Source organism: Dendrobates tinctorius, unplaced genomic scaffold (genome assembly GCF_039654945.1).
Source record: "Dendrobates tinctorius isolate UK_male_01 unplaced genomic scaffold, ASM3965494v1 ptg000196l, whole genome shotgun sequence".
Classification (NCBI taxonomy): domain Eukaryota; kingdom Metazoa; phylum Chordata; class Amphibia; order Anura; family Dendrobatidae; genus Dendrobates; species Dendrobates tinctorius.
The window spans coordinates 19,950,823-19,968,713 of NW_027361863.1; the positions used below are offsets into that span (position 1 = coordinate 19,950,823).

The window sequence follows — 17,891 nt, forward strand, 5'->3', positions numbered from 1 at the left end:
TAATCCCCTGTTAGGGTTTCTGCATTCTCCCATCACATCCTTAATACCAGAGAGCCCTGATAATGACGCCGCACCGGTCTCACAGCTGCGTATACCTCTTACAGTGATATTGCGCACCTGCGGCACATCTTATTCTAGTAGGGCAGCTTCCAGGCGTCCTGAGCTCCGTGGCTAAGGTAATAGAATCTCCTCGTTCTTCCATTCTTCTATTGCTTACTCCTTTATTTTTACATATCTACAAAGAAAAATACATGATTTCCAATATATATTTTTTATTGCTTTTAATTTGCCTCCGGCAGCTTCTAGAATCCGGCCATGATTCCTTCAATCCAGGACACGTAGTTACACACTTTGGTATAAACACCGGGATATCCGGGCTGGGCACAGCCATAACCCCAGGACACCACTCCTTGCAGCTTTCCATTGCAAACCACAGGACCTCCAGAGTCACCCTGGAAAAATGGGAGACATTGGAAAGAAATTGATAGTCATGAAAAGAGTGATGGAGGTATGGAGAAATGACGATGGTGCTACCCAGGTGGTGACCATATGCTGCGTCAGACTGGAATACCTTGGGACCACCAGAAAAAAAATCATTCTTCGGGCCCACTGTGTAGCTACATAGAAATAAATACAAGACCGCCAATTGTGCAGTAAAACACGCTAATATCAGGGTACAATATAAGATAGTACACGTTTTAATTATGTAGCCCCCTCATAGAATATAAATAGCCCCCTTCATAGAATATAGTGTAGCCTCCCTCATGGAATATAATGGAGCCTTTCTCATAGAATATGATGTAGCTTCCCTGATCGAATATAATGCAGCCCCCCTCATAGAATATAATGCAGGCCCCCTCATACGGTATAATGCAGCCCCCCACAAAATATAATGCAACCCCCTCAAAAGGTATAATGCAGCCCGCCCATAAAATATAATGTAGCCCCCTCATAGGGTATAATGCAGCCCGCCTCAAAGTATCATGCAGCCCCTCCACAGAATATAATGTAGCCCCCTCAGAGTATAATGCAACCTCATCAGAAGGTATATTGCAGCCCCAATAGAATATACTGTAGCCTCCTCATATAGTATAATGTAGCCCCCCCAGAATATAATGTAGCCCCCTCAGAGTATAATGCAACCTCATCATAAGGTATATTGCAGCCCCAATAGAATATACTGTAGCCTCCTCATAGGGCATAATGCAGCCCCCGTCATATAGTATAATGTAGCCCCCCAGAATATAATGTAGCCCCCTGAGAGAATAATGCAGCCTCCACACAGAATATAATGCAGCACCCCACAAAATATAATGTAGCCCTCTCATAAAGTATAATGCAGCCCCCCTCATATAGTATAATGCAGCCCCCATCATAGGATATAATGCAGTCCCCTTATATAGTATAATGCAGACCCCCTCATAGGGTATATTGCAGCCCTCTCATATGGAATAATGCAGCCCCCTTCTACCTCCATCATTGTTCTCCCCCTCCACCCCCATTATTGTCCTCATCACCACCTCCATTATTGCCTTCTCACCCACCACCCCTATCATTGCCCTTTCCACCACTCCCATCATTGCCCTCTCAATCTCCTCCATCATTGTCTTTTCCCACAATACCCCCATAATTGCCCATTCCAACACCTCCATTATTGCCTCCCCCCACCACCACCATCATTGTCCTTTCCACCCCAACCATCATTGCTTTCTCTCCCACCACCCCATCACTGCTCTCTCCATCACCCACATCATTGCCCTTTCCAATACACACACAGCACCACTCTCACACACAGCACCGCATCACATACACACACACACATGCAGACAGACACACAGCACCACTCACCTCTCCGCACATTCCCCGCAGCCGCAGCACATCCCGGCAGCATCTTCATCGCTGGCAGCTTTCTCTCTGAAACAGCCGTGCGCTGAAAGATGATGTCATCCAGCCGCGCTGCTGTGTCAGACAGGAAGCAGGGCGGCATCAGAACCCTGCAGCTCACGGGCCCCATAGCTGCTGGGTGTGCCGCCATTAGTGACCCGTCACTGGCTGGGGGCCACTGGACCCTATGTAGTGTACAGATAGTGTCGTGGGACAGAAAGTCCTGCCATAGTAATTATATGGCAAAGACTGAACATCTGTAAGCAACTATCACAAAGGTATAGACAAATGTAACCAAAGTATATATATTTCTAGAAATCAGTCTCCACAAAAATATTTCTCCTAAAGGTGCTCAGATGTTGAGAGTTCAAAGTAAATTAGGTTAGATGTTATCACTCTAGTGCAACTTATACCTGACAAGAGTCCTTTCCACCTTCTAAGAATCCCAAGCAGACCATGTTCCTTGTGATTTGTCCCGGATAAGCATCATGACACAGCTGATCAGCCAAAATAGGAGCAGAGAGGCATTGCAGGACATCTGGATAATTGACTTTGAAAAATAAAAAGGAAAACAAAGGATGTCACACTTCCCCCTTAGTATTAGCAGTAATATTGCATTATCCTGTAGTAATCCTGTGTTATACTCCAGAGCTGCACTCACTATTCTGCTGGTGCAGTCACTGTGTACATACATTACATTACTGATCCTGAGTTATATCCTGTATTATACTCCAGAGCTGCACTCACTATTCTGCTGGTGCAGTCACTGTGTACATACATTACATTACTAATCCTGAGTTACCTCCTGTATTATACTCCAGAGCTGCACTCACAATTCTGCTGGTGCAGTCACTGTGTACATACATTACATTACTGATCCTGAGTTACATCCTGTATTATACTCCAGAGCTGCACTCACTATTCTGCTGGTTCAGTCACTGTGTACATACATTACATTACTGATCTTGAGTTACATCCTGTATTATACTCCAGAGCTGCACTCACTATTCTGCTGGTGCAGTCACTGTGTACATACATTACATTACTAATCCTGAGTTACATCCTGTATTATACTCCAGAGCTGCACTCACTATTCTGCTGGTGCAGTCACTGTGTACATACATTACTGATCCTGAGTTACATCCTGCATTATACTCCAGAGCTGCACTCACTATTCTCCTGGTGCAGTCACTGTGTACATACATTACATTACTGATCCTGAGTTACATCCTGTATTATACTCCAGAGCTGCACTCACTATTCTGCTGGTTCAGTCACTGTGTACATACATTACATTACTGATCCTGAGTTACCTCCTGTGTTATACTCCAGAGCTGCACTCACTATTCTGCTGGTGCAGTCACTGTGTACATACATTACATTACTGATCCTGAGTTACATCCTGTATTATACCCCCGAGCTGCACTCACTATTCTGCTGGTGCAGTCACTGTGTACATACATTACATTACTGATCCTGAGTTACATCCTGTATTATACCCCAGAGCTGCACTCACTATTCTACTGGTGCAGTCACTGTGTACATACATTACATTACTGATCCTGAGTTACCTCCTGTGTTATACTCCAGAGCTGCACTGACTATTCTGCTGGTGCAGTCACTGTGTACATACATTACATTACTGATCCTGAGTTACATCCTGTATTATACCTCAGAGCTGCGCTCACTATTCTGCTGGTGCGGTCACTGTGTACATACATTACATTACTGATCCTGAGTTACATCCTGTATTATATCCCAGAGCTGCACTCACTATTCTGCTGGTGCAGTCACTGTGTACATACATTACATTACTGATCCTGAGTTACATCCTGTATTATATCCCAGAGCTGCACTCACTATTCTGCTGGTGCAGTCACTGTGTACATACATTACATTACTGATCCTGAGTTACATCCTGTATTATATCCCAGAGCTGCACTCACTATTCTGCTGGTGCAGTCACTGTGTACATACATTACATTACTGATCCTGAGTTACCTCCTGTATTATATCCCAGAGCTGCACTCACTATTCTGCTGGTGCAGTCACTGTGTACATACATTACATTACTGATCCTGAGTTACATCCTGTATTATACCCCAGAGCTGCACTCACTATTCTGCTGGTGCAGTCACTGTGTACATACATTACATTACTGATCCTGAGTTACATCCTGTATTATATCCCAGAGCTGCACTCACTATTCTGCAAATTGTTAAATAATATGAATCTTTACGGATGCAGTCCAAGTTATCTGGTATTCATTGAATGTGGGATTTGCATTATATTTTTACAGCCGGTGACTGCAGCATGTCTCTTGTGAAGATGAAGCCTCCAGAATGCAGATCACCACAGTAGATAATTTTTCAGAGAAATTTCAATTGGCTTGAACTCAATATGCAACTGAACAGAGTATCCTGTATGTGACTCTTTATTCTCTTGCATGGCCATTGCAATGCGCACTGACAGCTACGTACATTTTCAGGTCGACTAGTGACTACTTTGTCTTCCTGTCCCAGTGGCCATCACTATGGATTGCTGTATAAATACACCTAGAATGTCAGGTGTGAACAGGTGACAATCACGTGTCACCATATTGCTCCTGCATGATGGTTATGGCTTCTGTGATATTTTTCAGAATAGGATGCATCTATAAGATTATATTAAAATGGAAATTCTCCAACTTGTCAGAAATCCAGAACATAAAAATAACGTATGATATTCTCAAACAATAGATGTCCCCGGAGACACATTGTGGAGCGGTCACACTGTGTAAAGCAGCAACCGAGCAAACACTCCGGGACCATTCACCCTTCTGAGCTACACCTTGTGTTCTTGCTTTTCTCACCTCCGTTGCTCAGAGTGTTGCCCCACCCTGAGATGAGGCAGCTAGTCCCGGGCAGGTCACAATGAGTCGGTAGACTGACGGTCTTCACTCCGGTGTTTAGCCTTGCCGGCTTTTGCAGCCGGATTAACATGATATCATTGTCGAGAACAGATGGGTCGTACTGTGGATGTGGAATGACTTTAGAAGATGCGATGAATTGCTCGGGTCCTTCTAATTCTTTAATGTTATGTTCTCCAAGTCGAACTTGCATGTGCCTAAAACATAAAAATGGAACTTGTCGCGTAAGTCAAGAATTTGAAATTCCTGCTGACCTTATCCATGTGGTTATGACATGCTGTGTATACTACTACATCAACATCATTGGGGTTTACCAAAGAACAAACTGGACCCTCTCATAGTCATACATATCTCTTCACTATGGATCACCAAGGTTAGAGATGCATGATACTGTCACGGAGTGACTGACCAGTGCGACACGACCCAACGATAGGTCGGTCACCAAATAGCAAACAAACAAGGGAACACCGGGGACATGATTACAACGGTTGGGTCCTGCGAAAGGAAACGGGGAAATGGACACCTCCTGCACTCTCCTGAGGATGTGCCCTGCTCTTACGAGCGTCCCTATACAGGTTCTTTCAACCTGTGGCCGAGCAGGATACCTTAGCCCTCATTTGCCCAGCACCTATCCCTACGTAGGGAATTGGCAAGTGAAGACACTGGTCCCACCGCTGCACTAATACAACACAAGGTAAGGATAGACAGACAGCAAAAGAAACAGGGTAACAAAAACTGCACTTAGCTTTCTCTGCTGCAATGCACCACACAGCAGAGTAAGGCACCAGATAACAGCATTCAGCTGAAGCATCACTGCACCAGCAACCTCCTGTCTTCAGCACAGTAGGTATCCAAAAGGACCTGTATAACAACAGTCAGCTGTTGCATCAGGTGACCTTTTAAAGGAAAGTGGAAGTGGTCATCATCTGCATCAACAAACTCACCAGCAATGTAATTACACTAGCAGCCACCGGAGGAAAAACTGATATTAACCCCCGATGGCCTGAATGAAAAAAGTTTTAATGTGAGAATCCAGATCTGCCACGGATCAAAAAACGGATCGTGACAGATACATGGTGGTTAACTAATCACCTGGGCAGACTCACTCCAACAAATAATGGTTAATTTGATCTTAACTCATCCACTTCTGTTGGCAGCAGATTCATCTCTGTACTTTCTAGCCGTTCAACAGTGAATCTTGTGATGCAGCAGTGTCCACACTGTGCAGGAATAAATCAGTGACCCAAGCAATTCCAAAACAAAAACGTGTTTAATGTCCAAAGAAAAAAACTCATGCAGTGCACAGCACGTTGTATCCTCCGGATCACAGCTGGGAAATCAAAGACAGTACTGGACCTGTTGCCATGAGCGACTGCACCTCCATGTACGTAGACTTTTTGGCTCTGCTGGTCTGTGTTACCTCACACAGGGAGTGCTCTGCAGACCGACTGCTCTGTCTGCTTGCAGGACCAAAACTGACACACCCAAAAGCCTCTTGCAGGTTTTTTTAGTTTCCTCCAGACTCTGTGACCATGGGCCACTTATAGTATCTGGGCTGGAGGAAACGGACCAGCACCACTACCTTCCTGCAGTCTGTTTTAAAAATAAAAGCCCATACCTGTTTTCCCTGAACAATTCCTTGGTCAAATAACTTGACCAAGTTCACACTCACTATTATTCTGCCTTGTTACTCACAGGCGTCCTGCTGTGACCACAAGGCGCTCCAGCGGATCTAATACACTTCTGAGCACATCCTCGGGGGCCACATAGCGACCCTCATATATGACAAAGGTCAATGCCTCACAATATATATTTATTCATGAAGATAGATAACACAGCTTACAACTGGTATTTCTTATAGCTTAGGATCTTAGGAAAGTGAAAGTAAAATGTTCTCCAGCTCCACACACAGTGAACAGGAACTTCCTTTTTTAACAATACATTATTTGCAATATAAAACTATTGCTGGAAATAGAAACAACAGTAGTAATAGAAGTTGTTGAAATATATACAATAATAAGCATTATTCCAACAGATTCACATCTCCTTCATTAAATGCCACCCTACTGATCGGTCTCCAATCAATTACTGTTTGCCTATTCCTTACATTTGTTCTCAAATCTCCATCAATGATGTTTTTATCTCTATTTCACACAGCTGTATCTCGAACAGCGGCCGAAATGAAATCCAAATCATAAAGTAGAAATGATGAGCCCAATGCCAATCTGCTAGTAATTTTGCTAAAGCACTTACAAATATAAATATAGACTTGGAGTTCCTTACTTTTGATAGCAGTGAGCAGCAGAGACCACCCATAATGTACTAACCAGGGACCCTCCACAGAAATGATATCCGACATTCAGAGACACCTGGTAAGGCGCAGAACCTTCTGGACACTTGTAGCCTCCAACAATCTTATCATCATCCTCAATGGGCGCAGCAGCTGACAAAACGCAATAAATAAGAACATGAAAAACTGAAAACATAAAAGACATATCACAAGGCAGGAGGAATATGAGACTTAACAAAAATAAAATTAGACGTTTTAAGCAATTACTTTGTTCTTAGAGGAGACTCGATATCTACTCAAATATCTACTAAAGAGGTATTATAGGTGTAATAAATGGAGGCTGCCAAGCTGGCGTAAAGAGTCTTATAGACCTGGTAATGATCCTCTGGGATTTTAAATATGCAAATAATCTCTTCAGAAAGGGAGAGGACAGGAAATCTAACGCCACCTATTTTGAAGGACAAGTCCTAAAAGAGAATTTGCCACATGATATAGTATAAAACGCCAACCCAGACGCTCCATATGCAGACACGTTTTTACTGGACCTTGTAGCAAATGGCAACCAGTGCAATGGCTGGCACAGGGTGGAGGCATCGGTGTAGCGGTTGGAAAGGAATATGATCTGGTTGCTGCATTCAAGATGGATTGGAGAGAGGAGAGTTTAGTAAGAGGGAGACCGATCAATAGAGAGTTGCAATAGCCCAGAATGAATAAGAGCTACAGTAAGAGGTTTTGCAGAGTGAAAGGTAAGAAAAGGTCGAATTCTAGAGATGTTTTTGAGGTGTAGGTAACTTGAGCAAGCGAGTGAACAGATGTAAGGGGTGAATGAAAGATCTGAATCAAATATGACCCAAATACATCCAGGGCCGGCGTTAGGGGCAGGCAGACCAGGCAGCTGCCTAGGGCCCCTGCTCCCCCAGGGGCCCCCAGCCAGCGGTACATCACACAGCCGCTATGGGGCCTCTGTGAGGCATGGGGGCCCGCCTGCCCCCAGCGCCGACTGCCGCCGCCGCCGCACTGAAGGAGACGGTGATGGAGGAGAGAGCATCAGCTGACGCTCCCTCTCCCATCATTCCCCGCTCTGCCTCTGACACGGGGGGCGCGATGACATCATCGCGCTCTCACTGTGTGCCAGACAGAGCAGGAGGAGACAGGACCCGGGAGCAACGCGGGCACGAGGAAAAGGTGAGGATTTTTTTTTTTAAATCAGTGTGAGTACTGGACTGTGCGGCCACTCTGGAGGGACTATATACCATGCTCGGCTGTATCATACCATTCTGGGGGGGCTATATACGATGCTGGGCTGTATTATACCATGCTGGGCTGTATCATACCATTCTGGGGGGCTATATACCATGCTGGGCTGTATCATACCATGCTGGGCTGTATTACACCATTCTGGGGGGGCTATATACCATGCTGGGCAGTATTATACCATTCTGGGGGGGCTATACACCATGCTGGACTGTATTATACCATGCTGGGGGGCTATATACCATGTGGGCTGTATCATACCATGCTGGGCTGTATTACACCATTCTGGGGGTGCTATATACCAATGCTGGGCTGTATTATACCATTCTGGGGGGGCTATATACCATGCTGGGCTGTTTCATACCATGCTGGGCTGTATTATACCATGCTGGGGGGCTTCAGGCCTCGACATCTTAGATTTTTTCTGGCAATGGATAACATCCATTGCCTTCTATGGGAACCAATATGGATATGATTCTGATGTTCCCTTATTGAACCACGCTATTTTTTAACCTCTTGTCTGTGCTTGTCTGATTTACTGCAGAGAGATAGAAGTGGCCGGAGCAAGCCTCCCAGCCCCCCCCCAAAGGAGGCATAGGTGGAGGCCAACATGACGGGGGGGTTGGAAGGTTTTAGTGGGGGGAGGGGTTAACAGGGAGGGGGAGTCAGGGGGTATTTAGGTGAGGGTCAGGGGTGTGCCCTCCCTCTGTTCTTGCTCTCCCAGCACCGAAGCAGTCCCACCCCCATCATCCACTCACCGGGACGTCAGGAGTTGAAGAGGCTGCGGGCTGCAGCGCTGGGGCAGCCTCCTGGATGGCTGGAGGCACGGGTCGCTGGCCGCTCCTAGGTACCCCCGGGCAGGCCGGTGAGAGGGAGCGCAGAGCAAGGCGGGTTAGGCCGCCGGAGCGGCTCTCGCCCGACACCGCTCCCCGGGCCTCGCGTTGCCACAGGAGCCCCTCCCGGGACCCTCCAGGTCGCGCGATGCGCAATCCCCCTTCCAGCGCGTCGCGGCCTGGGAGGAATCCGCGGGTGCGGCGAGGCCATGCGGCGGTGTCTGGGCCTTCGCCTCGACCCAGAGAGGGGGTAGGAGCCAGCACGCGCCGGGCACCAGGCTTCTCCTGCTCCTTCGGGTGGCCGCGGCACGGACAGGCACGAGGTGCGGCCTGCCTCTCCCGCATCGGTGAAGTCGGCTGCCGGCAGAGTGGCGGCCTGTCGGGCGGCAGGGCCTGTGTCTTCATCCCCCAGCAGTGGGGGCCATCGTTTCCTGCGGGGGGGCGCCGATGCGCCGGTCCCGCAGCTGCGCCTGCCTCTTACATTGGCTCCAGCTGTCCCAGCTCTGGGGAGAAGGCGAGTGCGGCAGGCAGCATGGCGGGGGCAGACCCCGGCCGCAGGAAGATCCAGGGGCCGGAGGATGATGTCGGGCTCCCAGTGGTCCTGGGGGGCCCAAGACGGCCAAGTGCGGCGGGACGGCGCACCGCCAGGAGCTCCTGGTGGGGGGGTGCCAGGAGGCGTCTGATTTCGGGGTGCTGCAGCCGGGATCTCTCCAGGGGTTCTGGCTTCCCGCCCTGGTCCTCCCTTGGGGGGCCAGCATAGCGGCAGCGAGTCCGCTACTGTGAGTCGTGAGGTCCGCAAGGCTTCGGGGGATCCAGGAGTTCCGGCTGGAGGGTACACAGCCCCCTCGCAGCCCGGTGAGTATGCATCCATGTCCCCTGTTTGTCACCCATTTTTATCTTCGTCAGTGGTGGAAAGGGGGACCTTGGCTGAGGCTAGTGGTGTTGGGGTGGGGGCTGGGTTGAGCAGTACTGGGTCGGCCGGGGAAGTGTGCGATATGCTTGCGGACGTGCGTAGTGTTCTGTTACACCTGGAGCGGGTCTTTGTCGGGTCTTCGCGGTAGCAGCGTGGGTCGGATCGTGGGGTCGGCGGGTCAGTGCGGTCTAGAGTCGGGCCCCCGCTTCAGCGAGCCAGTGTCCGTGTCGGTTCGAGCCGACAAAGAGAGGGAGTGTCGTGTGCATTTGGATGATCGGGCGCATGGCGAGGTGTACGTATGTTTTGAAGGTTCCTTGGGGGTTCACTTACCACTAGAAGTGGAAGAGCGAGGAGGGGGAGGTTAAGCGCAGGTGGCGTTTGATTCCTCCGACATTTGTGAATTGGCGGCAAGCTTTTGGCGAGCGTTGTTGGGGAACAGGCCCCTGATGATTGCTCGGCGCCCCTTTTTGTTATCTGGACGGTATAGGTGAGGCTTACAGTGTGTATGGTGGTCAGGGTGGCTGAGGTATGACGAGCAATTCCGTCAGAGGACGGCTGTGCATCCGGCTATTCGCTGGGACCAGAAAGATATTGGTTTTTGGATGCGTGTGATAGCGCACAATACGTTTGGGAGCTCCTTTCATGGGGGGGGGCTGGAAGCCTCAGCCAGAGGTACGCACAAGGCGGGTGTTGGCTGGCAGTTTAATGACGGCCAGTGTAAGTTCGGGGCTAATTGTAATTCAAACACTTCTGCTCTAATTGTAATGGAGCCTCACATTGAGCGTCAAAGTGTTTCAAACAAGGGAAGTCTAGAGCCGGGTGCGGGCATTCGCAAGGGGGAGACTCTTGTGAATCTGGAACGGATGGCTCCCTATCTAAATAGGTACCCTGATAGGGAAAGAGGGGGTTTGTTGTTTTCAGGTTTTACGGAGGGTTTTCACATTCCGAGTCATCCGTTTGAAATCCCGTTAGTTTTGAGAAATTTGCACTCAGCTTTGGAGCATTCCGCAGTCGTTTCTGAGAAATTCATAACAAAAAAAAAAAAAAAAAAGGGGGTTTTGTTGGGCTGCTTGGCGGGCCCTTTAGTTTCGGAGAAGGAGCCGAATAAGTTTCGGCTCATTTAACATTTGGCTTACCCGTGTGGGAGATCGATTATCGATGGTATTGATCCGGAGTTTCGTTTGGTGGTATATTCTTTGTTTGACGAGGCGGCTCGGTGGGTGCGCAAATGTGGTCATGGTTCCCTTATGGCGAAGACTGATGTGGAATCCACTTTTCGTTTACTACCGGTTCATCCTGACAGCGTGACGCTGCTGGGCTGTTTTTGGGAAGGCGGTTTTTTATAGATAGGTGTTTTACCTATGGGTGGTTCGTTGTCCTATGCGTATTTTCGAGGTGTTAGTTCCTGTCTCGAGTGGGTTGTGTGCGACGTTTCCGATTTCGACTCGGTATTCATTATTGCACAATTTCTTGTGTGTTTGGCCGGCTGATTCATCGCCTTGTCTCAGGATTTTGAAAGCCATTGAGTGGGTGGCGGATCGCTTCGGTGTCCCGTGAGCGCCCGGAAAAAGGAGAGTCCTAGCATGTGTTGGCGTTACCGGGTGATCGTCATCGATACAGTTGGGGAGTTCTGGTTGCCTGAGGACAAGCCGGTGGATTTGTGGTCTGATGTGGTCCGAGCATGTCGCTCGAGTATAATATCGTGGCGCGATCTTCGGTCGCTGTTGGGGAGCTTGACTTTGCTTGTCGGGTTATGCTGAGGGGTAGGGTTTCTTCGCGTAGGTTGGCTAGCGCTACTGCGTGTATTCGGGCCCCCCCACCATTCTTGTTGGGTGATCGGCGGAGCTTAGGGCCGATTTGCGATCTGGGAGTCCTTTTTGGAAGAGTACAGCGGTCGTTTTTTTGGCAGTGGCGGAGGTGGTGGGTAACGATGCATTGGAATCGTTGCTGGATGCGGCTAGCAGGGTCGGTTTTTGGTGCCTATGTCAGAGGGCAATGGTGTGCGGCTCCTTGGCCTGACACGTGGGTTTCAGCCGGTCCAGTGTGCAACATCATGTTATTGGAGATTTTTCCGATGCTAGTGGTGGTGCATTTGTGGGGGTGGGATTTCAGGATCCTGCGTGTGCGTTTTTAATTGCAACAACGTGGGCGTTGTGAGCGCGATTAATGGTATTACCGTGTTGTCTCCTCCAGTCATTCGAGTTTTGCAGCAATTGGTGCTATTGTGTTTGTTTCTTAATGCACTTGGGGTAAGGAACGGGTTAGCTGATTCTCTCTCTCGTTCGCAGCGCGATTGTTTTCTTTCGTTGGCTCCGGAAGCACGGATTGACGGGCTAACTTGTCCAGAGGAGCTGGGGAGGGTGGCTTACGGGCTGCAGAGTCGCTGATTGAATTGTCTCTGGCACCAAGAACTTGGGAGGCTTACCGGGCAGTGTGGCGGATGTGTTGTAGAGGTCCTTACGGCTCGTCAAACTAGTTGGGTCGGACTTGATCAGGAGGGATTGTTTTTTGTCCTGGTTGGGGCGAGGTGCAAGCGCGGGTTGGTCGTGTGCAAAGGTGACGTGCTTGTTCAGCAGGTTTGTCTTTTGGTTTTCGGTTGCGCTGGAGCAGTGTTTTGACGTAAACAATTTTTGGGCCAACAGGCGGCAAAAGGTTTCCGCCGTTTCAGAGGTGGGGGTGATTTAAGACGGCTGTATCGTTTAATCTGCTGGAACAATTGGGTCAGGTTCTTGAGTCGGTCTGTTCGGATCGATGGATGGTTGTGTTGTTTCGCCTGGTCCTCTCGTTTGCATTTTTGGGGCATTGCGGGTAGGGGAGTTTGTGTCGCATAATAAACGTCAATGGGTGGCTTGTTAGCCAGGTGGACGGTATTGACCTCACAGGGGGTTGAATTCTGGCTGCGAAGGTCTAAAACGGACCAGCCTGGTAGAGGCCGGCGAGTTGTGTTGGGTGGCGTGTCGGGTTCTGTAATGTGCCCGGTTTAGTGTTTGCGTAGTTTTTGGGCGCTTCATCCCAGTTTGTGCAGATCCTTGTTGTGCCACGCAGACGGGGGTAGTTTTTACGGTATCAGTTGGGTGCGGTTTTTCAAAAATCCATTTGGTGTTGGGGGATAGATGATTCTCGCTTTGCTTCTCATTCATTTACGATGTGGGCGGCGACCGAGGCGGCAGCGCGTGTCTTGGGTCCCTCTTTAGTGCAGCGCATTGGTGGGTGGAGGTCTAATCGGTACTGTAGTTGTGTTCGGCCTTAATGGGTCGAACAGGTGTGTAGTGGATTGGGTACAATTTATGCTGTAAGTATGTTTTTCTGTTAGTGTTGTTTTGCGTGTCAGGTGCTGGACCGCTGCTGGTCTGGTTTTTGGTCACTCCTTTGTACATTGGGGAGTATTGCGAGCTGATGTGAGGAACGAAGGCAGACAACTGGGGATTCCCAGGACTGTGGTGGTGGTGCGGTGGCTCGGTTTCAGGGGTCTGGTGTGGCGAACGGTGTTGCCAGATGTCCACGAGTGCGTTCGGTTGGACCGGGCACCAGATGTTCTCATTATTCACGATGGGGGGTAACGATCTGGCGGTTCGGCCTTTTCGGGAGTTGGTCAAGGACATTAAGCAGGATTGCTTATGGTTGTGGTGGATGCATCGGGAGATCATGTGCCACGCAGGCGTTGGTGGTCTATGAGATCATTGGAGAGGTTAATCGGGCCAGGAAAAAAGTTAACAGAGTGGTGTCTGTTTCTATTGTTAGAAATGGGGGTGTTGCCGTGCGGCATTTCAATTTGGAAAGGGCGAGGGTGATTTTGGTTGGTGGACGGGATCCATTTAAATGCGGTGGATTCCGATTTTTGGGCCCTCGCTCTTCAGGATGGTATAGTTAAGGCCATCGCATGGCGGGTTGGGGGGTCTCGGGTCATTGAGGTGTTCAAGGCCCCCTCGTTGTGGCGGTTTTGGAGGAGGGGGGAGTCCTTGAAGTCGGTGGAAATTGGTTTTTGGAGACTCGGTGTGTTGGGTCTCCTCCAGTAAAAGGTATGCTGGTCGTGATCTGGTGAAAGGTGGATGGGGAGTCTCCGTCGGAAGTAGGCGGATCTCCAAGTAGTTCGTGGACAATATCTATTGGTGTGCTGGTGCTCCTGAGCCTGTGGGGTAACGGCTGGGAGCAAATGGACGGGGGTTGTTCACAGTATTTTGGATTATTTCACCATGATCTTTGTGGCTTCAAGGACTCCTCCTTCAGTGTTCAAGTCATTGTACTTATGATACGGTGTTTATTGTTGTTTTGTTGGTTTAATAAAAGGCTGCTGTGGCCATAAAAATTCCAAAGATAATACTTGTGTCTGTGTCTTAGTTGGTGCTGGTGAGGTTGTGGGGTTTTTTCCATGGTCACGCGGGGGTAACGGGGAAAGCCAAGATGCTTGGTCTCCCCTGAGGTAAACCACTTGACAATACCAACGTCATGTTTTTGGTTTTATTTGATAATGCATATGGAATCTATGTCTGTAGTCTATTAATACTCAAAAAGACAAGACTTTCTGCTATCTACTGGTTATACAAGAGGCTTCTCTATGTGTACATGTAATAGCCTGCCTTTTATATATTGTACATTAATAGCCTGTGTATTATATTAAGCACTATCTTTTTCATCTCTTTTATTTGCTTATTGTTTTCCCACCTGTAGTTTATAAGGGTCATTTAGGGCTAGTCTGTGACAGCCGCCGCGGAGTGGGAGCACCAAATAATCGTATCTTTTAGGGTGCCAACCTCCACTGTCAGGAAGGGATAGCAGGCTAGTGTAGGGCTATCGTAGGTTATTAATGTATAGAGTTTGATAATTGTGTTATTGGACTAGAGGGGTGTATTTTACCTCAATTTATTAAAGTTTCATGTTTTTAAAGGGATTATATGATTGCACGACCTAGGATTGAACCATGAGGAACCCCAACAGTGAGAAGAGGAACCATCAAAAGAAAGAGTGACGGAGCGGTCAGAGAGGTAGGAGGAGAACTAGAAGAAAGCAGTATCCTTGAGGCCAATAGAATGGAGCATAGTGAGGATGTCATGGCGCCGTAATAAAGGAGCATTCTGTTTTTTACGGGACATGTAGTACTTACCTCTCGGAACCTCACAGATCACCATGACTGATATTCCTCCATTTTAGTAGACCGGTGGTCAACAGTGGGCGCTTCCGCCCTATTCACAGCTCCCGACTCTATGGCAATGAGTTTAGCACTCAGCTGTATCATTTAGTACTACAAGCTGTAAATGGGTTGCCAGCTAATACATATGACCTACAATCCATTCTAAAACAGGACACAAGACCCCAATGATGAAGGGTTACCATCAGTTAGACCCCCACTGATTTCGCAAAAGTCACCTATCTTATACTAGCACAAATTTTAGAAGGAAATAAATCATATGCAAATACAGTTTTAAGCCTATGAACACACCTTTAAGCAATAATGACAAAATGTGTTCCAAAAAACCACAAAACAATAGTACCATAATTACAAAAAATTCTTCTTTACTAACAATTAGCCACACGTTAAAAAAAAATAAGTCACAACAAGAATTGATGAAAAACTCTTGGGCAGGGAACATGCAAGAACATTATTAGTTGTATGGATGAGGGCACAATGGATACAAACCGAATCTCCACAAAAACTTGGACAGAAACGTGTGTCCTTCAGTCTTCCTCTTCCACCAATGTCTCCTTATATTTTGCTATTTAATAGTGGAGAAGGCAATAACACTCCATTATGAAATGAAAAGCAAGAAGTCATCAAAAAGTAATCTTCTACGTACCGGCAAGTCCCAGGATGAGAAGGAGAAGTTTCATGGTGATATTGTAAAGTCTTTCTTCGTCTGTTCTCACCATTATAAATCCTTTATTAGACTGAAGGTTACCTGTATCACCAGAACACATGTCGGTTCACATGGATGTTCAGGCCAAATTCTCAAAGGAACATTACTAATGAATCCACTTTAGGCTTTAAACCTGTTATTGAACATAGCGACTTCTCATTTATCATCTCCAATATGCCAATAGGTTCAAGGACAAGTTAACGGCATCAATAGAGAATATGGTCTACTCAAAATCAGTTTGTGGACATAAGCACCTTCAACTAAATGTAGAGCTGGTAGGGAATATGTTCTCATTGGGAGCTTCCACACATGGCCATATGATGGACATAATATCCGGAACCCATGGTTCTACTGACGTAGATGTATAGTAGATGACCATGAGACCATCCAGAATCTTAAGAATATAGTATGTAATATAAACAGGAAGTTCAGGATATAGATGCCATCCAGGGTCTGGGTGGCCCACTAAGGTACCAGAGGGTCCTATAGGTTCTTGTAAAATTCTGATGAAATAAAGGATCCCAAATGTCTAGCGAACTATGACTCTGATTTGGAAACAATCGTTTGGTGGAAACAATCGTTTGGTAGGAACAATTCTCATGTATCTTCTTTTAATTAAGATTTAGTAAAGATTTTTCTCTTTTTTTTCTATAAAAGGAAAAACATCTTTCTGATACAGTTTGGATTGATCTTCTGCCACCAAAACATCTCTGACTCAAGGCCTGGACAACATAAATCCCCTGAAGGAGTCGTGAGGTATGTGCTCCAACACATTAGCAGCAGATTCTATAAGCTGTGGGTTGTAACCTCCATTGATCAGCCTTGCGTATTCATATCATCCCGCTGATGAGCAGATTGAGATCTTGGAATTTGGAAACAAGCCTCACGTTGATCTCTTTGTCATGTTCATTATCCACTGAAAGAGACACTGCCATTAGGGAATCACACTGCCAAGTATACGGGTATCGGACAATGTTTAGGCAAGTCGTAGGTGTCAACAAAAGGCTCTCTTCTCATTTGTCTTGGTCACAGCAATGAACCCAGCAATTAAATTTGTGACAGTGCCAGATACTTCACAAGATGGTCATCCACAAGTGGCTGATAGACCCGACTGAACTATATCTTCTCCACCTTAGTAGTAAATAGCATGAAAAATTGTCCTTCAATGTTGGTGGTTACCTATTTCCGGAGGACTGACCAGGTCATTGATTTACTGTTCCTCCAGTGATATATAAGTAAATGCACGTCGCACATACTGTACATGTGTTTTTCTAGGACAGTCTATGGAAATTGTGAATAGTCTTTCTGGCTGTCAGACATATGGAGGGAGGTACCGATGGTGGGTATGTTGAGGAAGAGCCTGGGGTAGGTGTTCACGGTGACAGGTTGGAAGTAGGGATGAGCAAACGTGCTCAGTGATACTTGGATATCACTCTAGTATCTGGCCTGTCAACAGAAAGTGCTGACAGGCTCACTCTGATAAAAACAATCAAAGCTTGGATTAGCCACAACCTTTCCACACCACCAGATTACAGCAGCACATAAAGTGTTTTTAATCTTAACAATTTAAATAAGGCCCACCAGTTGTTGTCTTCAAGGGTCTATGGATGACTGGATGACCATAATTTTTTCCTGGCTTTGCACTTTGTTCAAAGCATTTATGAGTATATGAACACATCATCTACACTTTCTTAATATTTTAATGAGGCTGTCCAGTTGTTGCCTTCAAGGGTGTATGAATGACCCTGCTTGTAATTTTTGTGGCAGGCTTTGCACTGTGCATAACTATTATGAATGCAGGTGTACCACAATTATACTTTGTTCACAATATTTGAATGGGGTACTACAGGTGGTACCTTCATTGATGTATGACGTTAGTAAACTGGAACTGAGATGAACGCCACAGTAATTCAGTGCGCTTCTGCACCCTCTCAGCTGGCACCCATTTGACTTGTTT

At 47.2% G+C, this 17,891-nt stretch overlaps 2 protein-coding genes across 3 annotated transcripts in view; one reads left to right on the top strand and one right to left on the bottom strand.

Moving 5' to 3' along the window:
• Positions 1–255: 255 nt before the first annotated feature.
• On the bottom strand, positions 256–15,934 carry LOC141056281 (trypsin-like). Of its 2 annotated transcripts, XM_073553022.1 has the most exons (5): positions 15,875–15,934; positions 7,076–7,235; positions 4,736–4,989; positions 2,298–2,434; positions 256–452 (listed from the first exon to the last, which is right to left on the bottom strand). In XM_073553022.1, exons 1-5 carry the CDS (start codon positions 15,906–15,908, stop codon positions 303–305), a joined length of 735 nt encoding a protein of 244 aa, XP_073409123.1. In that variant the 5' UTR covers positions 15,909–15,934; the 3' UTR covers positions 256–302. The 2 variants fall into 2 exon arrangements, with proteins under 2 accessions (XP_073409123.1, XP_073409124.1); XM_073553023.1 differs by lacking the exons at positions 7,076–7,235; positions 15,875–15,934 and adding an exon at positions 9,095–9,548.
• Positions 15,935–16,593: 659 nt separating this feature from the next.
• The window catches only part of LOC141056285 (trypsin-like), a 390,181-nt gene continuing 388,883 nt past the window's right edge, over positions 16,594–17,891 (top strand). Inside the window, exon 1 of the mRNA XM_073553028.1 lies at positions 16,594–16,690. The gene's annotated coding sequence lies outside the window, so the exon portion shown is untranslated. The remainder of the gene's footprint in view (positions 16,691–17,891) is intronic.

Coding starts and splice junctions, on each gene's coding strand:
- LOC141056281 (XM_073553022.1), bottom strand. CDS start 15,908: ATGAAACTTCTCCTTCTCATCCTGGGACTTGCCG. Junction 2,435..4,735: donor CAACACTCTGAGCAACGGAG/GTGAGAAAAGCA, acceptor TATTTTTCAAAG/TCAATTATCCAGATGTCCTG. Junction 453..2,297: donor GTGGAAAGGACTCTTGTCAG/GTATAAGTTGCA, acceptor CCATTTTTCCAG/GGTGACTCTGGAGGTCCTGT.